The sequence below is a fragment of the Myotis myotis genome, unplaced genomic scaffold, assembly GCF_014108235.1.
Source record: "Myotis myotis isolate mMyoMyo1 unplaced genomic scaffold, mMyoMyo1.p scaffold_m19_p_14, whole genome shotgun sequence".
Lineage (NCBI taxonomy): Eukaryota > Metazoa > Chordata > Mammalia > Chiroptera > Vespertilionidae > Myotis > Myotis myotis.
Window position 1 is genome coordinate 44,781,704 of NW_023416318.1, and position 27,110 is coordinate 44,808,813.

A 27,110-nucleotide genomic window follows, 5' to 3' on the forward strand; every position below is an offset into this window, starting at 1 on the left:
CATAACTCATGACCCAGTAATTCCACTGTTAGGAAATTCTTACATATGGCCACCAGGAGTCATGGGTAAGAAAGTTCATAGCAGCATTATAAATTAGGGAAAAAATGGAAACTACCCAAAGTCCATTGGCAGTGGAATGAATATATAAATTAGGATGTAATTAAGTAATGAAGGACAATCAAACAGTGAAGATAAATGAATGAATTACAGTTACATATGTCAGTATGGATGAATTGTAGCATAATTCTGAGTGAAAGAAGCAAGTTGCAGGAAAAAAAAAATGTAAGCCTATATAGGTTTTAAACATGTAGTAAATGAACCATATTATTTACGCATAATTGCTAAAAGAATAAAATGAAGGAAACGATTCGTACAAAATCCAGGACACTGATTATCAGGAGAGGAGCTGGCAGTGGGCGTGGGCCCTTAGGTAAGGACCCATAGCGAGGCTTCAAACTGACTGTAATGTTCTATTTCTCAGGAAGAATAGTGGGTAGATGAATATATGTTTTATAACTTTTAAAACTGTACATGTATGTTTTATACACTCTGATATATTTTTAATTGTAAAAATAGATAGTTTAACAATTTAAGAGATGGTAGGAATTGTTTTGAAACTAGGTGAAGTAGATTAGGGTATTGAAAATGCACAAAAGTTGAAAATCATTGCCTAAAAGTGTTTGGAGGAGATTTAATTTCCTAGGGTAAGGCTTCTTCATATATCAGTTTTAGAGTCGGAGTGAGGAGGAGGCAGAGTAGCGTAATGAGGTGTGGGAGACACCAGTCTCTCGGCCTGGCTGTTTTCCTCCTCCCTCACTCCCTCCTTCAGAGCCATAAATATTCAGTGACTGGCTACCAAGTGTGGGTGTTGTCCTAGGGACCAAGGAGCAGATGAGGTGATGCCCCACCTTGCCATTGCAGCAGTTTTCGAACCTGGCTACAGGCTTTGTTACTCTTAAGCCTCTTAACCAGACTCCACCATGAAATTCACTTCAGGTCTATATCAGAATCCAGTCTTTGAGATCTTTGTAAGGAAATAATTTATTTACCTACTAGAGGTCCGGTGCACGAATTCGTGCACGGTGCAGTCCTTCACTGTGGCCGGCAGTCGGGGCCAATCGGGGCCGCTGAGGGGAGGGACCACGGAGGTTGGCTGTGGGAGCGCACTGATCACCAGGGGGCAGCTCCTGTGTTGAGCGTCTTCCCCTGGTAGTCAGTGTGCGTCATAGCGAACGGTGGTTTGGTCAACCAGTCGTAACAGTCGTTTAGGCCTTTATATATATAGATTTAGACAACCTAATTGAATGCGCATCTTTGACGTTTTCAGGGTAACACCCTTTTTGTTTTGGTGCTAGCCCATAGTTAATATCCTAATTCCAATAAATATTTCTAATTTTTTCCTTACCTACATATCAAGCCTTTCTTAATATACTCTAATAATTTAGAATTGACTTTGCTGTATTGATTTTTACCTTTCTATCTATATTTTTGAGACTTGAAATTGGATCTAATCTTAAACCTTGACTTAAAGCAGTATTTTCAAAAGCACACAAGCATACTGCTGGAGAGTATGAGGTGGGGCAAAAGGAAACATTTTTTATTTTAACAGTCATGTAGTTATTTTAATGTTTATTGTAAAATATATGTATGGAACCTGTGATTTCATGGCTGTTATTACTCAGGATGCAGCTAAAGCAGTCTATATGCTAATCCATCTCACAGTCTGCATGAATAATGGCCCAGGTGGTTCCCAGACAGAGCACAAAGTCATGAAATTAATACATGGCTTACAGATGTTGTGTTTAGTTGTAAAGGCGAATTTAGATATTCTCTGGTGTCCTCTGATTGTCTCCTACTTGTATCATAACTCAAAAAATAAAGCATATGTGTTTTGCTCAGGAAAAATTCATCGAGGCAAATAATTTGTTCAAATAATGTATTTTGTTATAGAGCAGGTTCTAGAAATACACAAATGAATAAAATGTAGATCCTACCCTTTGAGAGCACCAGTCTAACAGAGATAGGCACGTAAGTTAAAAAGTGCACTAGGACATGGGAAGTGCACCGGTGGAAATCTGTACATGGTACACGGGTGGCTCGGGAGGTGGGCGCTGACGTGTGGAGCAGTGAGGAAAGTCTTCACAGAGGAAGAGGCACCTGCAAGCAGCCTTGAGAGCTGACGAACATTTACAGAGAAACAGGCCGGGAAGGCAGCCCTCAGAAGGACAGGTGTCTAGATACCAAGAGCTAGGAGGACATGGTGTGTTGGGTTCACCTGAGCAGCTTGTCATTTATGCTGGTGTGGGGGGAAGGCTGAGGAGAGAGGCAGGAGCCAGGCATGAAAGCTATGGACTATGATGGCATTTATTTGGATCTTATTTTATAAGTGATTGTCATCCTTGAGAGATTTTAAGCAGAAGACTGACATGTCTGGGGACCGTGTAGGTGATAGGATAGAGGAGGAGCAATCAGTCACATTATGGGGGCCGTTTTCAGAATTTCTGCTTTGTGTAGCTTTGTATGGTTTTCAGGAAATTAGATTACATTTAGACTTGCCCCAGAATTTAATGGGTTGAAAGGGATAGTGGTAGGTGATTTCGAGTCAATATATGAAATTTCTGAAGAAATCGTTATTATCCCATCTTTATTTTAAACAAGGTATTAACCAACTTCACCTACTGTGCTTAAAGGCAAACAGATTTTTGCTTATTTTGTGTTAAAATCCACGCAAGCAGCTTATGAAAGTTAAATGGAGAGTGGTGGATGTGGTACACAGCTGCAAGCAAGTTCTGTTTCCCAGTCAAGGTGGTGCATACGGTAATGCACTGCAGAGGCAGTAGAATGAAGTGTTTAAACTTCTCTGCAGTTAATATCCTACCAAGAAAACTTCAGACGACAGTGTTATTTACAGGGGATTGGGTGGACAACAAAATCAGGATCCTGTAAAAAGCCTCCTGTAAGTAATGAAAACTTAATTGTGGCATATTGCTTACCTGGTGCTATTTACTATTAAATCTTAGACTTGATCATTTTTGGCTTTGGCAAGTATTGTTCTGCGTTCCACAGAAATATATTAGTACTAGTATGCCAACTTATTTTCATCCCTCAGCATATCGTAATGTAGTCACAGGTCTGATGTGCACTGCCTGTCTGTGAGGGTACTCATTTTTGTGTCTGTACTCATAGCCGGACCCTTAACACCAAATTTTCTGCCTCACATTTATTTTGGGAATATTCTCTAAATAGGCACATTTTAGCATGTGGTTAGTCAGCTAATTTGCTAAGATTAAAAAGCCATGAGCTCTCAGCATTTTAGCCCAACAAACATTTCTGACTCCAGTGAGGGAATTAACATCTTACCAAAAAGAGGGACTGTATGCAAAGGGTACATAGGGACGTTCGAAAGGAAAGTTAACAGGAAGTTGGTAGTATGACTGCATGTAGAGGTGGGAAAGGAAGCATAGACGTGAAGGACCACAGGTGACCCTGGGACAACTGTGGATTCCTTTCTGCAGAACCCATTGATGTTGGTTATAATGAAACTTAGTTTGTATTTGAAAAGCTTTTTCCTATAGCTCTTGTCTCCATTTCTTTTGAAATGCTTTGAAGGTTTAGTTCCTTATTTCTTTAATTCCTTATTTCCTTATTTTCTGCTTTGACACAGAAATCCCCTGCAAAGAAGCTGAGCCATGCAATTAGTAAATCGTTGGGGTGTGTACCCACCAGAGAACCCCCGCATCCTGTTTTTCCTGAGCAACCTGAGAAACCACTTGACCTTGCAAATATCGTGTAAGTACAGACCTGGGTATGGATGTGGGTGAGCCTGAACTGGAGACCTCGCTAAATTTTCTTGGATCAAAACTAAATGTCACCTAACATAAACATTCAACCTTCTGGTTTTCGGGAACTTAGACTTCAGGCTTTCATCTCTTTAAATCGCCGCAAATGTCTACGTGGAAACCTAGCTCCTGAGTCCTGAAGTCTAAGGGACGCATAGCAGCCTCCAACAGAAAGATTGGAGGGTAGTTGAAGGGTAGTTACTGTGCTGGGTTAGCAAGGTTGTCTTTCGTTTGGTGTGCGCCTCCCTTAAATCAGTGGTTGAGATAATTTCTTCTCTACAGCAGCAATGTCCATAGGTTTTAAAACTTAGTTTAACTTTAGACCACATGGAAATGAAAATCTGATTTACCTCTTTCTGTGTTTCGAGAAAATGAGGAAGCATAAGGCTATATTTTATAAACAAAACTAGTGTTTTGTTTATAACATACACATACATATATATATGCATATATATATAATTTTTTAATTGATTATTCATGCTAGAAAGCTAAAGGGACCAAAAATGTTAGTACAAATAAGGAGGAGGAGAAACAAAGAAGAATAAGATTCAGACTCTATTACGATCTCTTCGTTCTGAATTTAATGATGATATTAAGTTTACTCAGTTGGATAAAGTTGGTAGGCTTTTTGATCATGAGTCTTTATCAGGTATTAGAAGTTTTTCTGTCGGAGTAGACATTCATTTTCTTTCACCTACCTGATAGTAGACTAATACAAACATGTGGTTTGAAAATTCATTGATACAGAAGAGCTTAAAATGAAGCGCAGTACATCCTCCCCCACTTCACTGTCTTTTGTTTGGCTTTTAGATCTACTGGTGGTTACCTCCTTATCTCTAAATAATACATGTAGAGCACCATTTCTTGACTTACCAGTTTGGGACATTACTGAATCCCTTCTGTGGTATAAGGAACCAACCTTTATAACTGTATATATCAACCCACTCCAGTTTTTCATAATTATATCACCATTTTTTTTAAGTTGGTCAACTTTGTAATTTTAAATAATATTCTTAAACTTCTATTTCTTGTAACTTCTTTTGACTTCTCTGTAAAAAGAGAAAATTAATAGTTTCTATTTCTCCCGTCTCCTTTTGCCTCCTAACCTCTGTCATCCATGCCTTTACTTTTATTGTCAAAACTGATGCTATTTCTATGTCAGTTCCCTTCTATGTCAGCCTTCTGGGATTTAGTAAGGGTTAAATCTAAAAGTTGAAAACCAGATCACAGCATTCACAGTTAATACCACTTACTACAGAGTCAAACAGTGAGCTGTGATTCTGTATGTTCTTTTGTGTAGTTCCAATTTCATGACCCCTGTGCACTTGTTCTCTCTTCAGAGTTCAATGGGAACTTCTCTCTCACACAACACTGATCGCTCAAAAGCATGCCTACTGACTTTATCATTGCATTGACTTTCCGACTTGTTTTTTCATCAGTTTCCCATTGCTTTATTCTTCTTGCTGGGGGGGGAAATGCCCCCCCCCTCGCACCACCACTGTGTTCCACAATGAACTTTACTTATTGCTTGTAATCCATTTTTGGGGTTAAATTTTCCCCTTTTTGGTCAGTATTTTTTTATATTGTATTTTTTTATATTTAAAAAAAAGTCCTTGTCTGTTCCAACATTGTAGTGTGTTGCTGTTTCTTTTGTTTTTGTTTTTGTTTTTTAATATATTTTATTGATTTTTTACACAGAGGAAAGGAGAGGGATAGAGAGTTAGAAACATCAATCAGCTGCCTCCTGCACACCCCCACAACCAAGGTACATGCCCTTGACGGGAATCAAACCTGGGACCTTTCAGTCCGCAGACCGACGCTCTATCCACTGAGCCAAACCAGTTAGGGCTGTTGCTGTTTTTTTCTCTCTCTTTTTTTTCCTTTTTAAGTTTTGAGATTGTCCCTATCCACTTATGTCTTTATTTCATCTGAAGTGGATTTTTCTGTATAGTGTAATTAGAATATGTAATTCTCTTTCTCTCTTTCTCTGTTTTTGAATAATAACGCGTCTAGAGCCATTTATTGGATAATTCCTAGTTTCCCCACTGACTTATAATGCCACCACTTTCATAAATTACATTTCCAAATAGACATAGTGTGGTGTCTGGGCTCTTTCTTCAGTTCCTTTGGTTAAATTGTCTATCCCTATGCCAGTATCACACTATCTTAATTACTATAAGGAAGTAAGTAATCTTTTTTAAAGAGTGTCGTGTCTGTCCTTAGCTCTTTCATATAAAGTTTAGAATCAGCTTACTGAGTTCTTCACAAAATTTTGTTGGATGTTGATCATTAAATCTGAAGATCAAATTGGGGAAATTGACCTCTTTACAATATTAAATATTTCATTTTATGGATGTGTTATGTCTTTCCAATTATTTAAATACTAGAGGCCTGATGCACAAAATTTGTGCAAGAGGGTTTGCCCCCCGCCCCCCCATGGCTTTGTCCCGAAGGTCGTTTGGTCTAATTAGCATATTATAATTTTATTATTATAGACTAGAGGCCCGGTGCACAAAAATTTGTGCACGCGGGGGGGAAAGGGGGGTCTCTCAGCCCGGCCTGTGCCCTCTCGCAGTCTGGGACCCCTCGGGAGATAACGACCTGCTGGCTTAGGCCTGCTCCCAGGTGGCAGAGGGCAGGCCCAATCCCTAGGTGCAGCCCCTGGTCGGGCTCAGAGCAGGGCCGATTGGGGAGTTGGGGCGCCACCCCCTGTCATGCACAGAGCAGGGCGGATCAGGAGGTTGCGATGCCACCCTCAGTCATGCTCAGGGTAGGTCCGATTGGGGGGTTGGGGCACCGCCCCCTGTCACACTCAAGGGAGGGTCGATAGGGAGGTTGTGGTGCCACCCCCTGTCATGCACAGAGCAGGGCCCATCAGGGGGTTTGGGGCTCTGTACCCTGTCACGCACAGAGCAGGGTCGATCAGGGGGTTGAGGAGCTCCCCCCTGTCACGCACAGAGCAGGGCCCATCAGGGGGTTGAGGAGTTCCCCCCTGTCACTCACAGAGTAGGGGCGATAGGGGAGTTGGGGCACCGCCCCCGTCACACACAGAGCAGGGCGGATCAGGGGGTTGGGGCGCCGCTACTGTCACACTCAAGGCAGGGCTGATGGGGAGGTTATGGCTCTATCCTGTCACACACAGAGCAGGGCCCGTGGGGGGGGGGGGGTTGGGGCGCCGTACCCTGTCACACACAGAGCCGCAGGGCGATCAGGGGGTTGGGGAGCTCCCCCATATCAGGCACAGAGCAGGGCTAATCAGGAGGTTGGGGCGCCTTCCCCTGTCACGAACAGAGCAGGGCCGTTAGGGAGGTTGTGGCCCCACCCCCTGTCACACACAGAGCCGCAGGGCGATCAGGGGGTTTGGGCGCTGCCCCCTGTCATGCTGATCCCGGTGCCGGGAGGCCTCGCAGCTCCGCTGATCCCGGTGCTGGGAGGCATATTACCCTTTTACTGTATAGGATAGAGGCCTGGTGCACGTGTGGGGGCCAGCTGGTTTGCCCTGAAGGGTGTCCTGGATCAGGGTGGGGGTCCCCACTGGGATGCCTGGCCAGCCTGGGTGAGGGGCTGAGGGCTGTTTGCAGCTGGTCACACACCCTTCAGGGTGTGGGTCCCCACTGGGGTGCCTGGCCAGCCTGGGTGAGGGAGGGGATGATGGCTGTTTGCAGCTGGTCACACACCCTTCAGGGTGAGGGTCCCCACTGGGGTGCCTGGCCAGTCTGGGTGAGGGGCTGAGGGCTGTTTTCAGGCTGGCGGGTGACGGAAGCTCCCAACCGCTCCTTTTTTTCTTTTTCTTTTTATTCTGGGCCAGCTTTAGCTCTGAGGCTCCAGCTCTTAGGCCTCTGCTCCTGAAAGCAGGTATCTGGTTTGTTTCGGTTCTATAATCGAAACTCTGTATCAACTCCAGCTCTGAGTTCCCGGCTCGCTGAAAGCAGGTTTCTGGGGTTTTGTTTAGCTTCTATATTTGTTACAAAGTTTCTTAAATTGCAGGCTTAGAGGCCGGCAAGGCAGGTGGGGGAATGCTGGAGTCCTCCGTCACTGAAGCAAGCAAGCCTCATGTTAGTTTCAAGCTGCCTGGCTGCCGGCTGCCATCTTGGCTGGCAGTTAATTTGCATATCTCGCTGATTAGCCAATGGGAAGGGTAGCAGTCGTACGCCAATTACCATGTTTCTCTTTTATTAGATAGGATATCCCTTTATGTCTTTCAATAAACCTTTATTTTTTGTTGTTAATCCTCACCCAATGATATTTTTCCATTGAGTTTTTAGAGAGAGTGGAAGGTAGGGGGAGAGACAGAGAGAGAAAAACATCGATATGAGAAAGACACACCAATTCATTGCCCTCCAAGGTCCAGGGATTGAGTCTGCAACTGAGGTACAATCCCTTAACTGGAATCAAACCTGGGACCTGTCAGTCTGTGGGCCGACACTCTATCCACTGAGCCAAACCAGCTAGGGTTCAATAAAACTTTATAATTTTTTCCAGATAGACCTTATATATGTTAGATTAATTGTTGTATACTTTATACTTGTTGCTGTTACAAATGGTACCTTTTGTCCTACAGTTCTTTTTAATTTTCTTTATTGATTAAGGTAATACATATGTGTCCTTCTCCACCCCCTCACCCCCCCGCCCCACTGCCCTCACACCCCTGGTGTCTGTGTCCATCAGTTATGTTTATATGCATGCATACAAGTCCTTTGGTTGATCTCTCCCCCTTCCCCCCACCCTCCCCTGCCTTCCTTCTGAAGTTTGATGGTCTGATTGATGTTTCTCTGTCTCTGGATCTGTTTTTGTTCATCAGTTTATGTTGTTCATTATATTCCACAAATGAGTGAGATCATGTGATACTTATCTTTCTCCAACTGACTTATTTCGCTTAGCATAATGCTTTTCCTACAGTTTTTTAAAGATATAATTTACATGCAATAAAATACATCCACTTTAAGTGTACCATTCTCTGAGTTTTGGCAAATGTATATGGTTGTGCAAATGGTACCTTTTTTGAAACTATGTGCCTTAACTATTTGTTTCTGGTGTATGGAAATGCAAATTGGTTTTGTATTTTAATCCGCTATGTAGTCATCTTGCTTTACTTGCTCATTAGTTCTAGTAATTTGTATTCAGATTCTTTTGGATTTTCTCTAAATAATTATATCACCTGCAAATAGTGACAGCTTTGTTTCCTCTTTCCCCTCCTTATACTTTTAAGCATTAATCATACTTTTTTCCCCCCTTTTGGTCTTAGAATGCTGGCTAGAACCTCCAGTGCAGTATTGAATAGAAGCAGTTTAATAGGCATTCTTGTGTTATTGCTAATCCCAAAAAGAATGCTTTCAGCATTCATTTCGTATGTTATGTGATATAGTCTTTGCATAAACTGTTTATCAGGTAAAAGAGGTTTCCTTTTATTACTAGTTTACTAAGACTGGTGTTTTGTGTTTTTTTTGGTCATGAATAGATTTCAAATTTTATTATTTTTTGCATTAATTGAGATGATCATATGAGTTTCTTTATTCTATTAATGTAATGAATTACATTGTTGTTGTTTTTTAAACAACCCTGGAATAAATATAAATTGACTCTCCTTTTAATACACTACTTGCTTTCATTTGCTAATATTTTGTTTAGCTTTTTCCTATGTTTGTGAGTTCGGTTGTTCCGTAATTTCCCTTGGTTTTGTTGTTGTTTGTTTGTTTTTTTTTTAGGACAAAGTTTGCTTTCTTCAAAAACTGGAGGAGCATTCTCTCTGTTTATATCTTTTAGAAGAGCTTAAGGTTGGAGTTATTTACCCCTTAGCCTTCATTGTGGGAAGCTTTTTAATGGGTAATTCCAATTTTAAAAAATAATTATAAGACTTATTATTTTATTTTTTTGAGTCACTTTGGAACATTTTATATTTGTAGGAATTGGTCAGTTTATTCTAAATTTTCAAAGTTATTGGTACAAAGTTTGTAATATTTTATTTACAGATTGTGTGCTCATGTCCTTTTACATTCCTACTTTCGTGTATATATGGTTTCACTTTATCTTTTTTATTCTTTGAAAAATCTTGCCATAGGTTTGTCTAATCTGTTGGACTTCCAGAGGACCAACTTTTGGTTTTGATGATTTTCTTATTGTATGTATTATATTTTTAAATTTCATTTACTTTCATCTTATCTTTATTATTTATTTTATAGTTTCTTTGAGTTTCTTTTGCTACTCTTTTCTAACTTCTTTAAAGACATGGAAGCTTACTCATTTCAACTTGTATTTTCTAATATACACATTTGAGGCTATTAATTTCTTTAAGCACTACCTGACTGGTATCCCAAGGTTTAGTATATAATTTTTTGTTTAGTTCTAAATATTTTCTAAGATCTGTTATGATTTCTTCTTTGAGAAGTATACTTTCCTATTTTCCAAATATGTGGGGGTTTTCCAGTTCCCTTTTTGTTACTAATTTTTAGTTTAATTTCATTTTGGTCTACATTATTTAGTTATTTTAAATTTGTTGATGCATACTTATTACCTAACATATAATCTAGTTTTTATCATGTTCCAAGTAAATTTGAAAATAGCATTTATTCTATGCTAGTTGGGTGCAGAATTTGTAGTAAATAACTGATTATATATCTATGAAGTCAGATTTGTTAAACACATTATTCAAATCTTCTATAGCCTTATTTACTTTTTCCAAATTATACATTTCGCTAGGAAATGGAAAATTTATTTTAATGTAGTGACTCTCTTTATTCCTGATAATTCTGTTGGTTCTCAAGTTTATTTTATCTGCTAGTAATGTCTTTTAATATCTTTTGCTAGTTATGTGCCAGGTATAACTTTCCCATCCTTGTACTTTCAACCCTTCTGTGTCCTTGGGTTTTCAAGTATGCTTCTTGAAAATTGTAAGCTGGATTTTTAAAAAATTTTTATTTTTTAATTACAGTTTACATCCAGTATTATTATTAGAATACATGCTGCAAAATTTATCTGAATTTGTAAATGTCTCAACTTTATTTTTCTTACTCAAATTTTTAATTTAAAGGTCAAATTTGTTAAAATTTCTTCTTCATAGTTTGTGGCTTCCCTTTCATATTTAAAATGATGTTCTCACCTCAAAGTAATAAAAATATCTGTCTATAAAAAATTTCTCATTTCTGTTCCCCCCCCCTTTTTTATTGTTGTCAGATATGAGATAGGATCTAAGTTTATTTTTTTCAAAATGGGTAGCCATTTGTCCCAGCTCCATTATTTTCCTGATGATTTTGTTGCAGTTTTAATTTTGCTTTCCTTTTAGCAATTGATACTCACTTTGAAGCTCTGAGAAATCATATAAATCACATATTTGTCCTCTATGTGTAATTTTCTAACAAGAAATCTTTACCTTATGTCTTTTTTAAATTTTTTTTTTATCTTATTGGCAGTTTAAGAAAGGCTTTTGTGACGAATAACATTTAGGGTGAAGCTGAAAAGATGAATAGGCGTTAGGCACGTGGAGGGCAATGGGAGGAGCACTCCCAGCAGAGGGAGAGCTAGGGCCCAGGGCCACAGGAAGCTGCAGACCAGGTGAAGGCCACCTGAGATTTTGGACATTATCCCAAACTGAAGGGTTTTAGATAGGAGAGGAACCTGTTGAATTTTGTGTTTAAGAAAACTTACTGTCTACTGTGTGGAAATAGGCAGTGGGACAAGGGTGAAAAAGAAGAGCCAGCCAGGGTTTTGTGTTTTTTTTCCCATTGGTCAGGTGAGTGATGATAGTGGCTTGGATGATCATGGTGTTAATGGAGATGGAGAAAAGGTTGTAACATAAAAAAAAAAAAAAAAAAAAAAATCATAGGTTTTACCATTATTGCACGCCCAGAAATAAAATTAAAACCTAAATGAAAAAGTGGCAAAGGAATTGAACTTCAGGGTTAAAGTATATTGTAGTGTTAACTGCTTACGTTTCATTTTGGACATAGAGTAGAGATTTATTCAGAGCCTCATGAATTTGAGATTCAAGAGCTCGTGATATTTATGGATCACCCATAGTGTTTTGAGCCTTTGCTCTCCTTTTCCTTAACCTTCGCAGCAACCTTTGCCGTATAGGTGTCGTGAATCTATAACAGAGCAGGAAACAGCGTTAGTGAGATAGTGTATTGAGTGTGGGACTAGAGAGCCTAGGGAGCGTCTAACCCATGCAGCTCAGTTTCCTAACATGCTGAAAAACTGTTATTAGGGAAACAGACAGTAATGGAACCGATGTTGGCACCCGGTGGTTAGTTTTACAATCGAGAGAGAACACTGAATGATTGTGATTTTGGTGGTTGAAAAATAGAAGGGACACAGTGTGAAATGACAGGAGAAAAACTAGATTAAAAATCCAGATATACGTATATCAAGAGTCACCGGTTTGCTTTTCTGTGAAACTGGTGATAATAAAACTTATCTTAATTATCTGAGGATATTGTTAAGAATAATGTGTCTGAAATGGCTTTAAGAGGTTAGGATGGCATAAACACTGTATTCTAAACTTTTGAAGTCTTTTCCATGGGATAAAGTAAATCATTTCACAAAGGCTTGGACTCTGTCTTGTTCTTCACCGAATTCTCAGTGCCTAGAACAGTGCCTGGTGCATGGTAGACACTAAAATACATTGAATGAATGAGTGACACTAATTGTGATTTATATACAGTCATAAACAGTCATATAGCCCGCCCACCCACTCTTTTATGTTTCTTCAGAGAATTAGTCACATACGTACAGTACCTAAAGCTTCCACTAGATGTCAGACATATTTCCTTGATTAGTTCGTTGCGTTATTTTCATGGTGAGTTGAGAATAGTAAGTAAACAAGGTTTGTCAAATAAATCTCGGACAAAACCAATGCAGCTATCATCAGCACTCGAGCAACTTTTTCTCCTTCTAAGTCTCTGAAAGAAATTAGTTGTTTCTTTTGGTCAAAACATGTTTATAAAATTTCCAGCTCTTGATGTCTCTGATAGACTCTCTGCTAACCTAATTTCAAGCAATTTGCTGTTGCTTAAGATCTAATTATCTAACCACATAGTCCTTATACCTCATTTATTTAATTAGCGGTTAATCACCATTACATTTCTTTTTTTTCTGAATTTATTGGGTGACATTGGTTAATAAAATTATATAGGTTTCAGATATACAATTCTACAATACACCATCTGCATATTGTATTGTGTATTTACCACCACAAGTCGTCTCCTTAAATCGCCATTTATCCCCCATTGTACCTCCTTCTACTCCCCTCCCCCCTCTGGCAATCACCATACTGTTGTCTGTGCTCAAGAGCCTTTTTTTCTTCGCTGAATCCCTTCACCCTTTTTACCCAGCCACCAGCTCCCTCCCCTCTGACAGCTGTCAGCCTGTCCTCTGTATCCACAACTCTGTCTCTACTTGGTCAGTTTATTTTGTTCATTAGATTCCACATATAAGTGAAATCATATGGTACTTGTCTTTCTCTGACTGGACTGTTCCACTTACCACAATACTCTCCAGGTCCATCCATGCAGTTGCCAAAGGTAAGATTCCCTTCTTTTTTTACAGCTGAGTAGTATTCCATTGTGTAATTTTCTCCACTCACCTACTGATGGACACGAGGGCTGCTTCTAAATCTTGGCCATTGTAAATAACGCTGCAATGATCATAGGGGTGCATATATTCTTTTGAATTAGTGTTTCGGATTTTTTTGGATATATTTCTTTGGAGTCAGTGGGTCAGAAGGCAGTTCCATTTTTTATTTTTTGAGGTGATTCCATACTGCTTTCCACAGTGGCTGTACCAGTCTGCATTCCCACCAACAGTGCATGAGGGTTCCCTTTCCGCCACATCCTGGCCAATGCTTGTTGTTTGTCGATTTATTGATGATAACCATTCTGACAGGTATGCGGTGGTATCATTGGTTTTCTTTTTAGTTGATTTCAGAGAGGGAAGAAGGGAGAGAGAGAGAGAGAAACATCGGTCAGCCACCCTCCCGCCCCCTCCACCACACACCCCGTCTGGGATGGAACCCACAACCCAGGCATGTGCCCTGACTGGGAATCAATTCTGTGACCTTCCTGTGCGTGGGGCATGGGAGGACGCTCCAGCGGAGCCACACCAGCCAGGGCTCTCATTGTGGTTTTAATTTGAATTTCTCTTATGATTAGTGTCATTGAACAGCCTTCCATATGTCATATGTCATATGATTGATTTTGATGCAGTAAGGAGAAACAGCATTATTTAATACAACAAAAAGTCAAGGCTTAGTCCTAGGAGGGTAGTTGTTTACAAGTGGCCATGACTTTGGTTCGCTTAACCCGCCCCTTGGGATTTTTCTCTCTGTTTACCACTATACTACTTAAGAACACTCTGCTTTTATTTTTATTTATTTTTTAATCCTCAACCGAGGATATGTTTTGAATGGTTTTCAGGAAGAGTGGAAGAGAAAGGGAAAGACAGAGAGAAATAGCAGTGTGAGAGAAACACATCAATTGGTTGCCTCCGCACGAGCCCCGACCAGGTCCCGGGCTGGGGAGGAGCCTACAACCAAGGTATGTGACCGGAATCAAACCTAAGACCCTTCGGTCTGCAGGCCAACACTCCATCCACTGAGCCAAACTGGCTGGGGCAAGCATTCTGTTTTTAAACTTCAGATTTAGCATGGCTCAAATACCATCCCTTATTTTTCCTTTCTTTGTTTTATTGTGGTAAAATACACATAACATAAAATTTATCATCTTAACCATTTTCAGGTATACAGCTTAGTAGCGTTGAGTATATTTACATTGTAGAGAAATAGATCTCCAGAACTTTCTCAGCTTGCAAATTTGAAACAACAAATTCATTAAACATCACTTCCTTTTTACCACAGGCCCCTGGTAACCACCATTCTACTGTCTGTTTTTCTGAATTTGACTACTCTAGACACCTCATATAAGTAGAATCATATATATTTGATTGTCGCACAGACTCTTATTTCACTTAGCCAAAGGTTCATCCATGTTGTAACATGTGTCAGGATTTACTTCCTTTTTTTTTTTTTTTAATATATTTTTTATTGATTAAGATATTACATATGTGTCCTTGTCCCCACGTTACCCTCCACCCCCCCCCCCCGCTCATGCCCTCACCCCCCCCCCCCCATTGTCCATGTCCATTGATTAGGCCTATATGCTTGCATATAAGTCCTTTGGTTGATCTTTCCCGCTTACCCCCCCCCGCCCCTACCTTCCCTCCAAGTCCCGACAGTCATCAGCTTATGTTGTTCATTATATTCCACAAATGAGTGAGATCATGTGGTATTTATCCGCTCTCCAGTTCCATCCATGCTGTGGCAAATGGTCAGAGTTCCTTTTTCTTCTTCCTCTTCTTAAAGAATACCTTTCAGCATTTCATATAATGCTGGTTTGGTGGTGATGAACTCCTTTAGCTTTTTCTTATCCGTGAAGCTCTTTATCTGACCTTCTATTCTGAATGATAGCTTTGCTGGATAAAGTAATCTTGGTTGCAGGTTCTTGCTATTCATCACTTTGAATATTTCTTGCCACTCTCTTCTGGCCTGCATGGTTTCTGTTGAGAAATCAGCTGACAGTCGTATGGGTACGCCCTTGTAGGTAACTGACTGTCTTTCTCTTGCTGCTTTTAAGATTCTCTCTTTATCTTTTGCTCTTGGCATTTTAATTATGATGTGTCTTGGTGTGGTCCTCTTTGGATTCCTTTTGTTCGGGGTTCTCTGCGCTTCCTGGACTTGTAAGTTCATTTCTTTCACCAGGTATGGGAAGTTTTCTGTCATTATTTCTTCAAAAAGGTTTTCAATATCTTGCCCTCTCTCTCCTTCTGGTACCCCTATAATTCTGATGTTGGTACGCTTGAAGTTGTCCCAGAGGTTCCTTACACTATCTTCATATTTTTGGAATCTCTTTTCTTTTTTCTTTTTCGGTTGGGTATTTTTTGTTTCTTTGTATTTCAAATCTTTGACTTGATTCTTGGGATCCTCTTGTCTGCTGCTGGATCTCTGTAAATTATTCTTTATTTCAGTCAGTGTATGCTTAATTTCTAGTTGGTCCTTTTTCATGTCCTCCATGGTCTCACTATACTTATTGAGGGATTCATTAAATTTATCGGCGGTTTCCATAAAATTCTTGAAAAACCTTATAAACGTGGCCTTGAACTCTATATCCAATCGTTTGCTTTCCTCCATTTCTGCCATTTGTGACCTGTTTCTTTGTCTCCGCATTTTGGCAGCTTCCCTGTGTTGATAGAGTGGCCCTGCGCGCCAGGTGTCCTGTAGGGCCCAGTAGCTCAGCCTCCCCAGTTACCTGGGGTGGACACTCTTGGTGCACTCTTGGTGCCTTGGTTGTTGTAGAATCACTGGGAGGAATTGACCTCCAGGCCAATTGGCTGTGAGAATCAGCTGTGTCTGCAGTGGGAGAACTTCTGTGCTGAAGACACCCTTCTGGGGCAAGACTTGCTTCAGTGGGGCTTTGGTGCTCACTGAGTCTGCTCCCTGAGTATGTCCCTTATGGATGTGAGGAGTTGCAATCTGGATGGTCCCACTCTGACCACTGGGCACAGTGGCTCCTGGATCTAAGGAGGTGCTAATTCAGCCTCTGACTGAGACCACACAGCAGGAGCCACGAAGAGGCTCAGCTGTGAAGCAATGCAAGCCGCTGCGGGGCCTTGGGCCTTCTCTTGGAAGTTCCGGGTCTGCCTGGCTGGGCTGCAGTTAGGTACATTCACATGCAAAAGCCTCTGCCCGCAGCCTGGGTGGGGCGGGGTCTCAGGGAGTCAAAGGGCGGATCAAGGAGCGTCTGCCTGGGCTGCAGTTAGGTACATTCACATGCAAAAGCCTCTGCCGAAACCTGGGTGGGGCGGGGTCTCAGGGAATCAAAGGGCGGATCAGGGAGCTATGGCCGATTCTCCGCCCGGATTCTCCGCCCGGAGTCGCGCGTCTCAGTGTCCCGGTAACGGCTGCAAGCACCTCTGAGGGAAAGCCGCCTTCAAGTTCGCCCGCTGCCGGACAGACCAGCTTCTCCCCGTATGAGACCTGGGTCCCCAGAGACTTCCCGGAACCAGAGTTCAGAGCAGTCGGGAGTTTGTGATTCAAAAAGACAGCCGCGTCCTCAGGTGCCACCCCCTTTCCTCGCGCGCGCGAGCCGCCGTACCTCTGCACTTCACCTCCGCAGCGCCTCTGGCTCGCAGCGTGCTTCTCTTTCCTTCTAGTTGTAGAATTTACACTCAGCCAGCCTTCCTGTTGTTCTGGATGATGTTTGCTCAGTCCTTTGCGGTAATTTTCAATTGTTGTGGGAGGCGACAATTTCCCGGTGTTTACCTATGCCGCCATCTTAGTTTCTCCCATTTACTTCCTTTTTAAGGCTGAGAAAGATTCCATTGTATTGCCCACATTTTGTTTGTCCATTCCTTTGTCAATGGACATTTGGGTCACTTCCACCTTTTGGCCGTTCTAAATAACACTGCTCTCTTTGAGATGTTGCATTTTTGTTTTGTTTTTATTTAACAGGGCATGCTGCAGTACCTCATTGTGGTTTTAGATTTGTCTTGTCTTTCTTTAAACAGTTTCACGAGGTATTATTTACGTAAGATTCATCCTCTGTGACAGTTAAATATTTTAGTAAATTCATACTTACTAAAGTTTTGCACCATCCCTGCCATTCAGGTTAGAACATTTCCACCATCTGTAGGCATTCCCTCTCATCCACTTGCAGTCAATCCCATCTCTCTACCTGGACCTTAAAGGGCACCTCAGGTATACTTCCTGTTTCTGTAGCTTTGCCTGTTCTAGAAATTTTATATAAACAGAATAATATAATATATCGTCTTTTACTTCTGGGTCTTTTAGCATAATATTTTTGAGGCTTATCGATGTTGTAGCAAGTATCAATAGTTCATTCCTTTTCAATAATGAAAATACCCCATTGTACAAATAGACATGTTTCATTTATCTCTCATCTGTTGATGGACATTTGGCTCATTTCATTTTTTTACTTTTATGAAAAACACTGCTATGAACATTCGCGTCTTTGTATGGACACATGTTTTCATTTATTTCGGGTGGATACCTAGGATTAGAATTGCTGGGTCATACAGGGTAAGTGTATGTTTAAATTTTTAAGAAATTGCCAAACTGTCTTTGAAAGTGGCTTTACCACGTTACATTCCCACCAGCAATACACGAGAGTTCCAGTTTCTTCACTTTTCACTAGCACTTGGCATATTGTTCTTCTTTTGAATTATAGCCTTCCTAGTTAGTGAGCAGTGGTATCTTATTGTGGCTTTAATATGCACTTCTCCAATAACTAATAATGTTTAGCGCCTTTTTATGTTCATGTAAGCCATTCATGTATCTTCTTTGGTATAATTGTCTATTTAGATCTTTTGCCCATTTAAAAAAATGCTTAAATCATATTTTTATTTTACAGTAGTTTTATTAGGTTTACAGAAATATTGCAGATAGGACAGAGAGTTTCCATATACCCTGCACTGTTCTCTTGTTAGCTCTTTACAAAGGAAACCAGTATTGATATTATAATTGGCTGAACTCCATATTTTATTGGGATTTTATTAGTATTATCCTAAGTAAAATAAGTCAGATGAAAAAAGAACAGTACTGTATGATTTTATTTATTTATATACTAGAGGTCCTGTGCACTGATTCGTGCACGGAGGGGTCCCTCGGCCTGGCCTGTGGGAATCAGGCTGAAACTGGCACTCTGACATCTCCCAAAGGGCCCCGGATTGCAAGAGGGCGGTTCTCAGGTGACGCACCTCGGAATCAGGCTCCCTCTTCTCTGGTTCCAGGTGTGTCACCCGAGAACCGCAGATGCCAAGTCACCGCAGCTCAGCAGCTCCTGTGTTGAGCGTCTGCCCCCTGGTGGTCAGTGTGCGTCATAGCTATTGGTCAGATGATCAAACGGTCAGATGGTCGCTTAGGCTTTCATATATATATAGATGAGATCTTTAAAAACCCCCACAAATGAACAAACAAAACAGAAATAAACTAGATACGAAGAACAGATTGGTAGTTACCAGAGGGGAAGAGGGTTGGAGGTAGGGTGAAATGAGTTAAGGGGGTCAGTTGTATGGTGAAGAACAGAAACTAGACTTTTGGTGATGATCACTTTATAGTGTATACAGACGTTGAGTTATCATGTTGTACACCTGAAACTTATATAATGTTATATACCAATTTTATCTCAATTATTTTTTTAAAGTGAAAAAATCGGGGAGTGGAGGTGATGGTACTCCAGTTCATTATGATTACTAAAAATTTATTTTTGAAAAGTAATAATTCTTATTACTGGAGAAATCTGCTTTATTTTTTTAGCTTTATTTATTCCCTAGTCAAACCTAGGGTATACCCATAATATAATTTTATGTGGACATTGAGCTCAGAATTATATTCATTGAGTGGAATTTCTTAATAGGATGTGTATCTTGTGATCTGATTCCAATTAAGAATAATCTGAATATTTCTTAGTACCTTTACAGGTTTTTATATTGCCCAGCTGAGTTTACCACCTACTGAATTTGCCCTTTTATTCTTAAACGTCAAACGTGTCTACATATTTCTACCAAATTAATCTTCTTGAATCGCTGCCTTTGTCATATTACTTCCCTGTTCAAAACTCTACAAAACTTCACTGCCTGTAGAATTAAGGAGGCACTCCTCTTGCTGGAATTCAAGGCTCTGTGTAACCGGACCCACCTTACTTTTTGAATCTTATCTTCTGCTGCTAAATTTATGTAGTACAAAGCCTCTGCTCTGGTTAGACCTACCTCCTTTCTTCCCTTTAAAACTTTTTTATCCCTTCCTGCCCCTCTGAGCTAACTCATGATGTCTAGCCCAACTACCCCTTTTCCTGAATGCCCTTCTTGCCTCTTTTAGACTCCACCTTTTGTATATCCACAAGCCACGCTTAAATTCTGTTCTATCCAGAAAACCTTCAAAACCTAGCCGCTAACTCATATGGATCCCTCCTTTCCTTCCCTAAGTTCCTTTAGCTCTGGTTGGTTTGTCAGTCATTTGGGCACCCGTGAAAGGCTGTCTCCTGTAAGGACTTGTTAAGTACGTATTGGACCTGGACATCCTGAAGATGTCCTTTGCGACATCAGCTTCTTAAGGCCTGGGACTGTGTGTTCTCAGTGCCTGGCATATTCTGGGCATTTGTGGGACTAATCTCTACTGACTGGTGCTTCCAGAGCATGGAGCACAGTGGTAAATTCTAGTTGGAATTACATTAAATTTGGCACTTTTCATGTAGTCCTTTTTTTCAAGGTCATATTTATAGGACCTTGCTTGTTTATTTGATATGACTTTGCTGATCTTACTAAAGCATTGGAAGGCAATCAAAGAAAGGTCATTCACATTGTAAAAACTGTATTTTTTCAAAATGAGCTTTTGGGGCAAAGTTCTTATGTTACAACTTAAAAATATCCTAGAGCTCAAGATGAGGTCGAAATAAGGCACTTTCTCCTTTGGTAAAGTAACCTTTCCCTTTTGTCTTACTTATTTTTTCCCTTTTGGATAATGTTAATGGGACCATCTTATGAATAAAACTGAATACCTTGCCTCCAAACATGAATTCAAGGAAATAGTCTGCTAAATTGTATTGAATAATCTTCCTTCTTAGTTTTTCACTTTTTTAGCAGAATTCTTTTTGGAATTTAAATGACTTCTTTATTCTCTTTGGTCATTTCTTCCAAGTTGTCACCAACTCATGTTTAATTCTCTGTAAGCCCTACTGTTATCTTTCACTTATTTCCAGTGTCCAGTTTATCACAAGAAAAACATTATTTTTTTTTAAAAAAAATTTGATTTCAGAGAGGAAGGGAGAGGGAGAGAGAGATAGAAACATCAATGATGAGAGCGAATCATCAATCTGCTGCCTCCTGTATGCCCCACACTGGGGATCAAGCCCACAACCCAAGCATGTGCCCTGACCAGGAGACTGTGACCTCCTGGTTCATAGGCCGACACTCAACCACTGAGCCACACTGGCCAGGGAGAAAAACATTCATGTTAAGAGCTTCTCCATAGAGTTTCTTGAGATGAATATTTAACGTCTTCATTTTGGGAAGTTGGTTAAGCTGTGATTGATGTTTTCTGTGTGAGCTCAGCCCTTCTGAGAGCTTAAAAATATAAAACTGGTATAAAATGGAAGGATAAAAGTCTTGCTGGCAGATTGGATGTGGAATATTAGAGAAAAAGAGAAGTTAGTTTAGCCTCAACGGCTAGAAGGATAGAGATGGAGAAATCTATAGTTTGGGTAGAATGAGAGCTCCATTTTGGACCTGTTGAGTTTGTTTGTTTGTTTTTGTGTTATGCTCACATATAAGTTTGGAAGGTGTTCATGGGACATGTGTGGCTTGGAAATACTGGCAACTTAGAGGTGATGTTTAGATAGAGAAAACATGGAAGGATCAAACCCTGTTCCTTAGCGTCTTACTTCTTTAAGTGATTGTTCAGTTAATTGATTTCAGTTGTTTCCCTAATATTCACATAGGACTGTCAGGGGTATTTGATGTTTCCGGATATTATTGAATACCCTGATAGAGCTGAGATTTCTCTTCCGGCCCAAGTGTCTGAACAATTTTTCTAAGCATTCTCCGTATGTTTAAAAAGATCCTAAGATTATTTAGTGCAGTGTTCCCTATATTCCCATTAGATCAAGCTTATTAATTATGTGTGTAGAAAAGATTAAATTCAATTTTAAAAATAAAAATGCATTAAGTGATTATAGATGAAAATGCCAGCTGCCTTCATATAACGGGAGAAGCGTGTGGTAAGTTCTCCACTGAGAGCAGTAGATACAGAGGCATTGTTTGGACGGAAATGACCATGATATCCTCTGGAGAACTGAGTGGTGACTCAGAGAACCTTTAGTTATGATAAAGACAGTGATGACAAAGATGCATTTAAAGAGTTCGGATGACACTGAGTCATGAAAGTGAAAAAAGTTATATTTTTAATTTGTTGCAGGGGTGGGGAGCCCTTTTTCTGCCAAGGGCCACTTGGGTATTTATAACATCATTCGTGGGCCATACAAAATTATCAACTTAAAAATTAGCCTGCTGTATTTGGTCGAACATTTAACTAACTCACCCGATTGCCTCGGCAGGGCCAGACCAAATGATCTCGTGGGCCTTACACCCCCGATTTATTGTGATCTTAAATGTTATAAGTAGCAATGAAGGAAGGAAGGAAATAGGATAAATATAAGTACAAATGGCCGCAAGCTTTTATATATTCTTTTCTTTTTAAAAATACCAGGGGAAGCAACCCCGAATATAAAGTGATTTTTTCCCCAAGAAAGGATCTCCAAAAATGAACTTGCTCATGTCAGCTTAAATGAAGCAAGTCAGATGTAGGTGCACTAGGGTAAGTTAAATGAAAAAGTACTAGTGGATCCAAGAGTTCATCTTTGACATGAAAAATACCCTAGACCCCTTCTAATACATCATCAAAGTCGCTTTCAGTTTACAGTTCACAGCAGCATCCGTTAGCTTTCAGTGACTGCGTCCATTTGTCATTTTTCCCAAATTTAAGTGGGGACAGGAGAAACAGTGAAGAGTGGAGAAGCTGTGAGAGGAGCTGTCAGCTGTACTTCTCTGAGCATTCCAGCGCTGCAGTGAGAACAGAGGCATGGGTGCGGAATGGAGCTCCAGGAGTGGAAGGAATACTGGTTAGGTCAGTGGTTCTCAACCTTCCTGATGCCTCGACCCTTTAATACAGTTCCTCATGTTGTGGTGACCCCCAATTTCATTGTTACAAATTGGACATAATTAAAGCATAGTGATTAATCACAAAAACAATATGTAATTATATATGTGTTTTCCGATGGTCTTAGGTGACCCCGGTGAAAGGGTCGTTCGACCACCAAAGGGGTCGCGACCCATGGGTTGAGAACCTGCTGGGTTAGATAGTTGCTATAAAAGCCTTCAGAATCTATTGATCAATTCTTGCACAGTGTTTAGACTGAGAAACTTTTTCAGAGCCACTAATTTCAGATATTAGGGATTTTTGTGTAGCTAGAGAGAGTAATGGATAATTTATGAATAGCTCTGAACCTTTTAACACATAGCAAAATAGACTCCTTTGAAAGGTTTGTAATAAGTTTGAAATCAGGAAGTATGTATCCTCCAGTTTTGTTCTCTTTGAAGATTGTTTTGGATGTTCTTTGTGTCTTGCATTTCCGTATGGATTTAGGATCAACTTGTCAAGTTCTGCAAAAAAGGCAGCTATAATTTTATAGGGATTGCAGGGAATCTGTAGATCAGTTTGGGAAATTACCACTATTTCAATAATATTAAGTCTTCCATTCCATGAACATAGGATGTGTTTCCACTTATTTAGGCCTGTAATTTTTTTCAGTGATGTTTTGTAATTTTCAGTGTACAAATCTTGCATTTTCCTGATTGGATTTATTTCTAAGCATTTTATTCTTTTTGATGCTATTATAAATGAAATTGTTTTCTTAACTTTATTTTCAGATTGTTCATTTCTAGTAAGTAGAAATACAACTGTTTTGTTAATATTGCCCTTGTGTCTTGCAGCTTTGTTGAACTTGCTTATTAGCTCTAGGGTTTTCTCTATATGCAATCACATCACCTGTAAATAGATATAGTTTTGCTTCCTTTACAATTTGGATGTCTTTTATTTCTTTTTCTTGACTAATTGTTAGCCACCCTCACTACTGAAATTTGGCTGGATTTAAAGTCTAGCAAAAGTTGTTTTCTCTTCATTCTTTGAAGATATTATTCCTCTATTATCTTGTAACCAATTTGCTAATAACAATCTGATTCTCCTTCCTTTCTGTTGAATTTCTCATATTTTGCTGGTAACTTTTAAGATCCTATATAATAAAAGGCTAATATGCAAATTGACCAAACATTGGTGGAAGGACCAGAATGCCTACAGCCCCTCGCCTTGGCTGGCCCCGCCCACAGCCCCTCGCCCCAGCTGGCCTGCCCCTGATGGTCAGGTGGGCTGGCTGGACCACACCAGTGCACGAATTCATGCACTGGGCCTCTGATTTTCTTTATAACACTGGTAATCTGAAGTTTTACTATAATCTGTCTGGATGTGAGCTTTTTTGTTGTTCTATTTAGTTTGTTTTAACACTCAGAAGATTCTTACTCTGTGTAGGCTCATGTCATTCATCAGCTCTGAAATATTCTCAGCCATTATCTGTTTCAGATACCATTGCCTTTTCTCCAATCCCTTTGGTCTCTCTGGAACTCTGAGACATAAACTTTAAAACACAGTTTAGCTCTCAAGTGTCTTAACTAAAAAAAAAAAAAAAAGGTACTATCAGTCTTTAGTTGTATTTAGTCTTATATTCAGCATATCTCTAAGTTTTTAAAATCTCAATAATTATAATTTTCATTTTTTCAATCCCTAGTTATTTTTCAGAACATTTTATGGATGCTAGTCTGTCCTTTAGGTGCCTGAGGATATTAATTATACTCATTTTAAAGAGTTTTTTAGATGCTCTGTTTTCTCTGGGTGTTTGGGGGGGTGTGTTTAAGCCCCAGCCTCTCCAGAGGTGGCCTTGGTGTTTGGTTCATGGCAGCTCAGCACGGCCCTGGACACCACGATGGCTCCTTGTCTATTTTCTTCCTTGGGGTGCGGGGATAAATACTTCTTTATTTTATTAGGCCTAAAGAGAGTTACGCCTTTTTGTTTTAATTCTAGCTATGCATGCTTCAGTTTATTTTTATAACTTTAAATCATTTTTCTCTATACAGGAGGGTGAGCTCTTAGCATGTGCTCAGTCTGCCTCCTTGAATCAGAAGTTCCTCAACCGCTCCTCCAACTGATTTAAAATTCACTGTCACAGCACTGTCTCCAAAGGTCTCTGTGGGGCCTTTTCTTCAGAGACTTTGATATACATTCAATGAAATGGTGTGTGGTTTTTTATTCCCTTGGCAAACTTCCTAATATGTTAGAGCATTTAAAATTACTCGGAGATTCTTTTGGTCTAGAAATGAAATACCACAACTGATTTTACAGGCATCGTTGGCCTGATGCATTTGGTCCATATGAGAAGCACTGCTGCTGTCATGTGTTCAGGTATATTCCTGAGAATATTATTCAGCCATCACTACCCCTCCTACTCAAGAATTTTGGCTACCCCAAATGGCCTGTTAGCTATCTTCCTTAGAATTCCTTGCTAGGATGTCTTTTCCATTTAAAATTCAGTTCAGGTGAGCCCTTCCCCAGTTTGCACTTTTAAATAGATTGGAATGGAAAATAAATTCATAAAATTTCATTACTGAATCAATAATTGCTGAGCACCCACTGCGTGCCGTTACGATGTAGGTACACATGTGAACACAGTGGTAGAACAAACCCATGGGCTCTGCCATCATGAAGCTCACAGCCTCTTGAGTGAGACCAGTTAAAAAGCAAACACTAGATATATGTCATCGCAAATTGTGAAAGGACATTAAAAGGAAAGAACCAGGTATGATGCGTAAGGACGGCCGAAGCAGCAGTGGGCATGGTGCTTGTGAAGTTGTGTGCGGAGCAGACGCGGAGAGAAGGCTGGGCCTGATGTGCCTGCTCTCCTCTGTGGTTACTGAAGCAATTCGTGGAATCCTTTGATGCCCGGGGAACAACATGTGAAAACCACTGTTCTAGAACCAGCCCTCTTCCTTTCACAGGTCAGTGTAGCTGAGGCACAAAGGGCTTCTTTGTCCAGGTCCCGTAACCTGCTTAGTAGCAGGATTGGAACAGGACCCCGACTCTCCCAACGGGTGTTCTTCCCACTCTCCGCTGCCTCTTCGTCCCCTGTGATGTGCTTTCATTATAAAAGGGAGGCATTTTAGTCTCAAGTGTCCTGTAGGGTTTTTCCCCATGAAATTAATTTTGTCCACTATTGTTGACGTTGCCCTTCACATTCTGTGCTCTGCTCCCCCCTCAATATCCTTGGAGTTTGTCGCCTTGAAAGATACTATCCCGCCGCTATTTTGTTTTTACTGTATTTCCAATGTCATATAAATCAACTCTTTCATTTTCTGCCAAGCATCCGAACACCTGCATCTATTTTATTCTGTAGCTTTTTTATCATTGATGTCAATGTGTTTATATTAACCAGTTAGCTGTCTGATTGGTTGGGTTGTCTTTTTCACCTCTCATTTATCTAAGCAAATGGTAGAATTCTTTTGCAGACCCTTGGGTTGTTAGTCTGGGTTTCATTTAGACTTCCCTATTTTTAGTGTAAATATTTAGATATCCTTTGCCTTTTTTGTTTTGTTTTGTTTTACTGTGGCAGAAAAGTCCAAGGGCCTGTGTTTGAACAGAGTCGCATATTTGCCCAGAACACTTGGAAAGTATAAGGAAGTAGTGAACATTAAGACAGAGTGGGAAACTGAGGCTGTAGTGTTTAGGCCAGGGGTGGGCAAACTTTTTGACTCGAGGGCCACAATGGGTTCTTAAACTGGACCTGAGGGCCGGAACAAAAGCATGGATGGAGTGTTTGTGTGAACTAATATAAATTCAAAGTAAACATCATTACATAAAAGAGTACGGTCTTTTTTTTCAATAGTTTTATTCATTTCAAATGGGCCGGATCCAGCCCACGGGCCGTAGTTTGCCCACGGCTGGTTTAGGCAGTGACCACAGAGAGGAAGATGTTAGTCTTAATTTGGGAGACTGATAGAGAATTGATGGTTTGGGGCACAATGGTGACATATGAGAGCCATGCTTAGAAAAGTAATTGTGGCCTTGAGAAATCAGACCAGTAACAATGGAAAGGTTCTCTGGACTAATGGAAAACTTGCAATATTTGCTGCACTAGCGGAAGACAGGCTGAAATGTGTTGATGGCGGTGGAGCTGGAGACCAGGAGCAGATAGATTTAAGTGCTAATGAGTAGGTCCTATATAATAAAAGCCTAATATGCTAAGTGTCTGGTTGTCCAGTGGGCCGTTCAACCAATCAAAGCATAATATGCTAATGATATGCTAAGGCCACTCAACCACTCGCTAAGACGTGCACTGACCACCAAGGGGCAGACAGTCAACCGGTCGACCAGTGGCTATGACATGCACTGACCACCAGGCGGCAGATGCTCCAATTGGTAGGTTAGCTTGCTGCTGGGGTCTGGCCAATCGGGACTGAGCGAGACAGGCTGGACACACCCTGGAGCCCTCCTGTGGTCCCTCCCCAGCTGGCCAACCAGTGGGGTTCCTTGGCCTGGCCGGCGCCCTCTCGCAATCTGGGACCCCTCGGGGAACATCAGAGCCGGTTTCAGCCAGATCTCACAGGCCAGGC

The 27,110-nt window shown here is 40.6% G+C and overlaps 1 protein-coding gene across 18 annotated transcripts in view; it reads left to right on the plus strand.

The window, feature by feature from the left end:
* Window positions 1-27,110, plus strand: part of DTNB (dystrobrevin beta) — a 158,425-nt gene that overhangs the window by 63,099 nt on the left and 68,216 nt on the right. For all 18 annotated transcript variants that reach the window (XM_036335153.1, XM_036335158.1, XM_036335155.1 and 15 more), the window contains one exon: window positions 3,665-3,789. In XM_036335153.1, the coding sequence (XP_036191046.1) occupies window positions 3,665-3,789 (125 nt within the window). The remainder of the gene's footprint in view (window positions 1-3,664; window positions 3,790-27,110) is intronic.